The 8,823-nt window shown below is 42.3% G+C and overlaps 1 protein-coding gene across 1 annotated transcript in view; it reads right to left on the bottom strand.

Annotated features, from left to right (window-relative positions):
- Nucleotides 1–246: 246 nt before the first annotated feature.
- Nucleotides 247–8,823, bottom strand: part of LOC136580639 (mucin-3A-like) — a 55,980-nt gene continuing 47,403 nt past the window's right edge. The window contains exons 9-10 of the mRNA XM_066581362.1: nt 932–993; nt 247–829 (exon numbers count right to left, since the gene is read on the bottom strand). Coding sequence (XP_066437459.1) covers nt 783–829; nt 932–993 — 109 coding nt within the window. The 3' untranslated portion in view covers nt 247–782. The remainder of the gene's footprint in view (nt 830–931; nt 994–8,823) is intronic.

The following is an 8,823-nucleotide window of genomic DNA, read 5'->3' as shown; positions in this document are numbered from 1 at the left end:
TTATTGCTCCCCCAACAGAACAGCACATCAAAAAACAAAAACGCTGACGTGAACGCGCCCGGCGCAGGAATCTTTTTTGTCAATTTGCTCCATCAAGTCTGACAGAATTGCCAGCAGAGTCTCCAGCGAACAAACGGTCAGACTTTTAGGTAGGTTTGTAGGACAAGATTTAGTGCTTTCCCCACATCGGGCTGCACATGATGACAGTCCTATAGAGGCAGATGGTATAAGATGAGACAAAGGGTGTCAAATCTTACAGCTTTATTGTGTAGAAAAATAAATAGATCTCAACACACATCCACAGTGAGAGGAAAGCGCCCCCTAGCATTATACACCCCCGTGATGCGATCTCTAGATGTGCATAAATACAATAACTATATACAATAAATGATTACAGCAAAGTCAAAAGGTTGGAGTGAAGAACTCCAGCAGCTCCCCATATAATACTCCACCACTTCCATATGTGCCCGACTGGAGTTCCCTTATTGCAGTTGTTTACTATAAAATGATGGACTTGAAATGGTTGGAGTCCGATCCAAGTAACATCAAGGAGACCGCCATCTCCGTACTTAGGTGTCATTGTCATGTGGCAGTCCAATGCTAGGGGAAGCGGTACATCCTGTTGTCTCCACCTCTTTCATACATGCTCAACATGACATCATCAGAGGGTGACATCATTCATATGTATAGCTCCCTGAAATTCAAAGTAAGGTCTTCAGTATTTATAGTGCAAGAAACAAATCCTCTAAAGTCCCCCGAGGTCTCTTGTTTTCCTTCTGTGTTTAGGTCATTTCCTCCACATCTTCATTTCTCTTCAGTTGTACCGAAACTAGAAAGTAACAGATCACACAAGTGATTTATTCTCATACTTTAATAATGTTGTGACTAAATCCTGGAAGAGGATTACCTGCTGCTTCCAAAACTTACTCACCTCTTGGGATGTACCACTGTGGTCCGGTGACGGAGTCCGTAAAGTCGGAGTCAAAACTTTCTCTGCAAGACAAATCTTGGGAGTCAGGTCGGTGGAGATATGTCAAGGGTGAAGGACTTCTTACACGCTAAATCTAAGCCATGTAAATCAACGCTGATCAAATAACATCTGTGCTCGTTGAGATGGTTGCTACAGTATGATCATTATCATTAGCACATCCCCCATTCACACGGGGAGATGTGCTGCCAACAACCATGATTTTCTTCAGCTGCACAAAAGATGGGATCAGCTGTTGAAGGGGTTTGCTCACTCATCGGCTGATCAGGTGTAGCTTCACACAGCCAATGATCCAGCAAACAAATCTTCCTATAAATATTCCTTTCAATCATTAATCCACATAAAAAGGTATGTATGTACACAACTATTCTGCATACACAGGCTCAATATGGTGGCACAAGGGGTCCCGGACATTAAAGGGATTGTTTTAGCTTATAAAGTTATCCCTTATCCACAGGGTAGAGAATAGCTTTATGATTGGTGGGGATACTGGTATACCGCTAGGGGACCCCCGCCATACACAGTTATGTCACCGCGGCCCGTGGTCCAGCTGTGGGTGGCACCCAGGGAAGGGAGGGACTGTTACCCGGGGAGCTGGCAGCCAATTGCAGACTGCAGACTTCCTTGGCACGCCGCCTGCTCTTCCACTGAGAGACTGCAGTTATGATTGGTCACAACTGTAGTTTATCGGTGCATTACCAGTCATCGGTCCGGCTGGCAGTGCACTGAACGTGTACTTATAGAGGAGAGCAGAATCTGCGGATCATGCAGTGTAAGAAGATATGTACCACATGTAATCCTATATGTATAGCTGGTATAACTTATACTAGCTGTAAACATATAATTATATACAGGTGATACCCAGGTTATACCAGCATGCTCCATTTCACTATATACAGGGAATTGCGGATTTCACTTTTCTGTTCCATTGGGGGAGTAGGAAAGGGGAATCCCCAGGGCCGAGGGGGCTTGTCTTTGGACGGAACCAAACAGTGTCGGACAGCCCCCATTGACTATACTGGGGTCCGTCTGCTTTCCACTCAGCTGCCCGGCTTTTGGACAGAAGTAAAAGCTCTGTATAAAGCACTTTTTCTTCCGGTATTTTGAGCTGGATCTGCGAGGGAACCTCCGACCGGAGGATCCAGTGCAAATGTGAAACCGGCCTTGCACCAGCATGGTTGATATCACTGTATACAGACTGTGTATTTACTTCTTCTGCATATAGGGATATGGAGCATACTGGCATAACCTGAGTATCTTCTGTGTTTAATTGCACACAATTAAAAATGCATCAAAAACCTGCATGCGGTTTATAAAAAACAAAATAAAATGCATGTGTTGTTTAAATTCACATGTGGTTTTTTTATAGTGTAGACAATTTCTTAAAAACATTTGTGGTTTTTGAATACTGCCTGCAGTTTTTTAATTTATTTTTTAAAATTGTGGTTTAATAATGAAGCAAAAAACATGAACACAGCCCAAGGCTCAGTCGGACATAAGTGTAAGACACGCAGTGGAGCCACCGGTGAGCTGCCCTATTACTGCGTATAACAGCGAAATTGTACGGTGCATGACAGCACTGTCACACGCAATCCATCTGTTTCGGGTTTTTTTGTTTATATTTCCGTCGCTTCGGAATGGCGCATAAGCACACTGCCCATACGCAATGTAATTACATATGGGTGACTTTGATTATGCTCCAATAGAGAACAATGGGCTCTCTCATGTTCTTTTTTACACTCATATATTACGCAATTCCTATTTGCAAATGTGAGCGGAACTGCATATGGCAATGTATTTGATTGCCTGCGAATTACCATGTACCAAATGCATGTACAACGCATGCGTAATAAGCTGTAATCATACGCCCGTGTGAGCCTAGCCTAAAGGGCTATAAACAAATTTCCACATGTTCCAGGAAATTAGTTATGCGAAGGGGCTAGATCATGTATGTAAATTTGTTTTGCAGCTGTATACTGCGTGGTTTAGGTACAGGTGGGGGTCCAAACTGAACTTTTGTTTTGCACCTGGGCCCCTGAGCCATTAGTTACACCCCTGGGTGGAGATCCAACTGCTAGAACTCCCACCAGTTTCAAGAATGGAGGTCCAGAAGGTTCCTTCGCATGAATAGATCGGAGGTCATACATGCACGCTGCTGCTCCATCCATATGAATGTGAGTATTGGAAATCACAGAGTATAAATGTTCAATAATCTCCAGCACTACCATTGCAATAAATCCATTCATGCGGGACCTTTGAGACCCCGGTTCTCAGGATTGTTGTGGGTCCTAGTGGTTGGATGCCCTGCAATCAAACCTGTGAATAGGAAATTATTTTATAACTTGGCACAATCCCTTTAAGTATCAACAATCTATAGGTACTCTGTGTGCTACCATATGGTGATTCTGTGAGACACTATATATATCCTCTCCTAGAAGCAATATTCTCACTTAGCCCAGTCTATAGAGCAAAAAATAAATCTAGCACTACACATTGACATTGTTTCTGAATGTAAAGGTCTTCCCTGCCAAGTTTTGGCGGTTTGCTGGTCTGGTGCATTCAGGAGTGTGTTAACACAATGCCAAGGAGGAAAAACATCAGTAAAACTACATCAGAATGGCTTTGAAAAAAAATCAAGGCATTGCGATGGCCCAGTCAGAGTCTATACCTCAACCCTACTGAAATACTGCAGTGGAACCTTAACCCTTTAACGACTGTCCATAGATCGTTTGACGATGGCCGTTAAGGGGCTTAATTCTGATGTCTTTTGACATGAGTCTCCAGTTCCAAAGAGCGTGGATGCTCAGCTGCTGGAGCTAGAAAGAAACGACGGGTCCCCACTGCTTAACCCTTTACATGCTGCAGTCAGTGTGACCCTAGCATATAAAACAATGACAGAGGGAGGAGACTCCCCCTCACCGATCAGATCCCCACGATGTGAATGTGGGGTCCTGATGAGTCTGCCAGCTACAGTGGCCTGTGAGACTCAGCCTCTAGTTGAGCTTTGTAGACTTTCTAGTACACTGTCATACTGAAGTATAGCAGTGTAGTAGAAGAATGATAAAAAAAAGCTGATAAAAAATAAATAAATAAAAAATGTTAAACCCCTCCTTTCCCCCTTTACTTTGTAAAAAAATTACATATCTTGTATCGCGGTGTTCGTAATGACGCAAAGGAAAAAGTTAGTACATTATTTAACCCACACAGTTTTGCCTATATCACTTTACAAAAAATGGAATCAAAAGTGTTCAAAACGTTGCATAGATCAACAAAGAGTGACATTAGAAAGTACAACTCACTCCACACAAAAAAACCCTTACACAGCACCACTGACAAAAAATAATGTCAGGGGTCTTTGAATGCAGCGATTATCAAAAAGTAGATTTTAAAAAAGTGTCAAGAAGTTGCAAAAAAAAAAAGATAAAAGCTATCTAAATTTTGTATTGACATAATTGTACTGGCCTGAAAAATTAATGTAACATATCATTTATACGTCACGGTGAAGGCCATTAAAAATAAAAATTAAAAAAACATGCCAGAACTGCAGATTTTGTTAACCATGCCTTTAGTAAAAAAAGGAATAAAAAAAACAATCAAAATGTTATAAGTTCCCAAAAATTGGATAAAAAACAACAACCTTCGTATAGCTTTCTGATGGAAAAATAAAAATGTGGTCACAGAAAAGCAAATCTTTTAAAGAAAAAAGAATATTTTTTGTGTACAAAAACAGCAAAACATTAAAAAAAAATGTATAAACTTGGTATCGTCGCAATCGCGCTGACCCCGAGATTAATGCGATCACATGATTTATTTTGCATGCTGTAAGGTCTCCCAGTGCCGGCGACATGCAGCAGTCGGGCTGAGAAGGGAATATTTCTCTGGCCCACACACAGGAGGGAGACAGCCTCACTATCCCTCACAGCTCAGGTTCTACCTTAGCCCTACTGGCTCCAGAGGGTCCTTGCGCTTAACTCTTCCTCTCCCTCCTCCTCCATTACTGGCTTAGAACGAAGCATCGGGAACGTCATTGGGGGCGCAGCTGGTGAGAGCCCCAATGTTGGAAATAACCTTTCCCCCTCTCGGGAGCTCACTCTCTCCTCACCCTCCCTCGTTTCCCCCCCTCAACCATCCACTCTTAACCCTTCCCATTCCCCCTTTTTGTCTTCCACAGTATGTTCTGTTTGAACAGGTCCTTGCAATAATTACTCACAATACTGGCCTTGGTTGAGACCTGATGATCCCCTCTTTCTCTTTCTTAACCCAAAGGTACTCTACATGCCCCGCGGTAATGTCTAGATATAGCAGATTGTTAACCCCTTAGTGACCAAGCCTGTTTACGCCTTAATGACCAGGCCAAATTTTGCAAATCTGACACGTGTCACTTTAGCATGGAAAAAGACCAGAAAGGTTTTGCATATCCAAGCGATTCTGACAATGTTTTATCGCCACATGTTGTACTTCATTTAGGTGGAAAAAAAAGACCGATAGAATTTGTGTTTATTTATTAAAAGCGCCAAAATTGGGAAAATTTTGAAAAAATCGTCATTTTTTCACATTTCCAACTGCAATATCTCAAATATGTGCAAACATAATATAGAAATTTTTGCTAAGATTTATATTTCCATCCGTTTACTTTATTTTGGGCGCACATTGGAAAAACTTTAGTTTTTTTTTAACCATTTAGGAGACGTACAAATGTAACATTACTTTTCAGCATTTTGAGGAACACTTTGTTTTCCTACACCAATCCAAGATTGGAAAGGCTCATAGGAGTCAAAATGATAGATACCCCCACAAGTGACCCCATTTTAAAAACTACACCCTTTAACGTATTCACTGAGGGGTGTCATGAGTATTTTAACCCCACAGTTTTTTTTCAGGAGTCAATGCAATTTAGAAGAGAAAAACAAAAATTTCATATTTTTGCAAATATGTCATTTTAAAGACAGGACTTTTTTCTATAGTACACATGAAAATTAGGATTTGCACCCCAGAATGGATACCCCTGTTTGTCCCGTGCTCAGAAACATACCCATTGTGGCCCTAATCTTACGTTTGGATGCACAATGGGGCCCAAAATGAAAGGAGCAATCGGTGGCTTTCGGAACAGAAATTTTGCTTGAAGGAGATTTAGGCCCCATTGCCCACTTGTAGAGCCATTGAGTGACCAAAACAATGGAGAACCCCCACAAGTGACCCTATTTTGAAAAGTAGACCCCTTAACGAATTTATCTAGGGGTATAATGACTTTTTTGACTTCACAGTTTTTGAATGAATCTAAGCCAAGCCGAAGAAAAAAAATTACAATTTTCATTTTTTTGGTAATTCTGTCATTTTAAAAGCATTTTTTTTGTACAGCACATATATGAATGAAGACTTGCACCCCAAAATGGATACCCCTGTTTCTCCCGTGCTCAGAAACATACCCATTGTGGCCCTAATCATATGTCTGGATGCACAATGGGGCCCAAAATGAAAGGAGCAACCGGTGGCTTTTGGAACAGAAATTTTGCTTGAAGGAGATTTAGTCCCCATTGCCCACTTGTAGAGCCCTTGAGTGACCAAAACGATGGAGAACGCCCACAAGTGACCCCATTTTGAAAAGTAGACCCCTTAACGAATTTATCTAGGGGTAGGATGACTTTTTTGACTTCACAGTTTTTGAATGAATCTAAGCCAAGCCGAAGGAAAAAAAATACGATTTTCATTTTTTGGTAATTCTGTCATTTCAAAAGCAGTTTTTTTTGTACCACACATATATGAATGAAGACTTGCACCCCAAAATGGATACCCCTGTTTGTCCTGTGCACAGAAACATACCCATTGTGGTCCTAGTATTACGTCTATATGCACAATGGGGCCCAAAATGAAAGGAGCAACCGGTGGCTTTCGGAACAGAAATTTTGCTTGAAGGAGATTTAGGCCCTATTGCCCACTTGTAGAGCCATTGAGTGACCAAAACGATGGAGAACCCCCACAAGTGACCCCATTTTGAAAAGTAGACCCCTTAACGAATTTATCTAGGGGTAGGATGACTTTTTTGACTTCACAGTTTTTGAATGAATCTAAGCCAAGCCGAAGGAAAAAAAATACGATTTTCATTTTTTGGTAATTCTGTCATTTCAAAAGCAGTTTTTTTTGTACCACACATATATGAATGAAGACTTGCACCCCAAAATGGATACCCCTGTTTGTCCTGTGCACAGAAACATACCCATTGTGGTCCTAGTATTACGTCTATATGCACAATGGGGCCCAAAATGAAAGGAGCAACCGGTGGCTTTCGGAACAGAAATTTTGCTTGAAGGAGATTTAGGCCCTATTGCCCACTTGTAGAGCCATTGAGTGACCAAAACGATGGAGAACCCCCACAAGTGACCCCATTTTGAAAAGTAGACCCCCTAACGAATTTATCTAGGGGTATAATGACTTTTTTGACTTCACAGTTTTTGAATGAATCTAAGCCAAGCAGAAGGAAAAAATTACGATTTTCATTTTTTTGGCAATTGTGTCAATTTAAAAACTGTTTTTTTTGGAAAGTGTACATAGGAATGAAGACTTTCGCCCCAAAATGGATACCCCCATTTGTCCCGTGTTCAGAAACATACCCATTGTGGCCCTAATCTACTTAAAGGAAACATAGCTAGGCCTATAATGGAAGGAGCACCCGTTGGATTTCAGGGTACAACGGAATAAATTCCAGTCCCCATTGCCCACATGTAGAGCCATTGAGCGTCCAAAACGATAGAGAACCCCCACAAATGACCCATTTTAAAAACTAGACCCCTTAACAAGTTCATCTAGGGGTGTACTGCATATTTTGACCCCAAAGTATTTGAATGAATCTAAGCAAAGCAAAAGGAAAAAATTACGATTTTCATTTGTTTGGCAATTTTGTCAATTTAAAAACTGGTTTTTTTGTACAGTGTACATAGGAATGAAGACTTTCACCCCAAAATGGATACCCCTGTTTGTCCCCTGTTCAGACACATGGCTAGGCCCATAATGGAGGGAATGCCCGCTGGATTTCAGGGCAGAACTGAATAAATTCAAGGCCCCATTGCCCACTTATACGGAAAAAAAATTGACTTCCTAAAAATAATCCCCCCCCCCCCCCCCGCCATCCCCATTTTTTGGCATTCCCTAAATATTAGATAAAGGTAATAATATAAATGCGTTTTATGTCCGAAGACAGGGGTAATTACGGAGGCTGGTTGGGCTGGGCACATGGGGCAAGAAAACCGGGTATCCCCCCCCCCCTCCTCTCATGTATTTTGGGGGGTATTTCGTAACCTCAGCAGCGGGGATGGGGTGTAGAAAGTGGCGCTGTGAGGCTTTGTAATCTTGCTGCGGTGCAGCGGTCTCACAGAGAAGACGCTCAACAAGCTGCTCCTGGAACTGCAGGAAGGCGAGCATTCCCGGGGCTTCTTGTAAATTACGGATTACAGGTAGCGGTCTGAATAACGCCGGGCTCACGTAGCCGTAGGCGGAATCCGCTTGCGGAGGCCCGCAGCGGATTCCAGCTGTGAGCCCGGCTGTGACCCTGCGTACGGTTGCGTAATGTACTGCACATAACTGCCTACTCACACAGGCGGTTTTTTGTTTGCATTTCCTGCGCCGTCGCTTAGAGATGACTCGGGTACCCGCAGCCCGTACACAATGTGTTTGCATATGGGGTGCGAGTATATCCGCGGTCATAGAGCACAAAGGGCTCTAGGTCGCATATATTCGTGGTAAAATATAGCATGCTGTGTTCTGTTTCTGCGAGGGGATTACGTAATTCCGACCCGCTAATTGGGGGGAATTGTGTAATCCAATGCATGCGATTGATCCGT

Source organism: Eleutherodactylus coqui, chromosome 10 (genome assembly GCF_035609145.1).
Source record: "Eleutherodactylus coqui strain aEleCoq1 chromosome 10, aEleCoq1.hap1, whole genome shotgun sequence".
NCBI lineage: Eukaryota > Metazoa > Chordata > Amphibia > Anura > Eleutherodactylidae > Eleutherodactylus > Eleutherodactylus coqui.
Note: the sequence above shows the minus strand (reverse complement) of the source record. Positions and strands in the feature narration are given on the sequence as shown.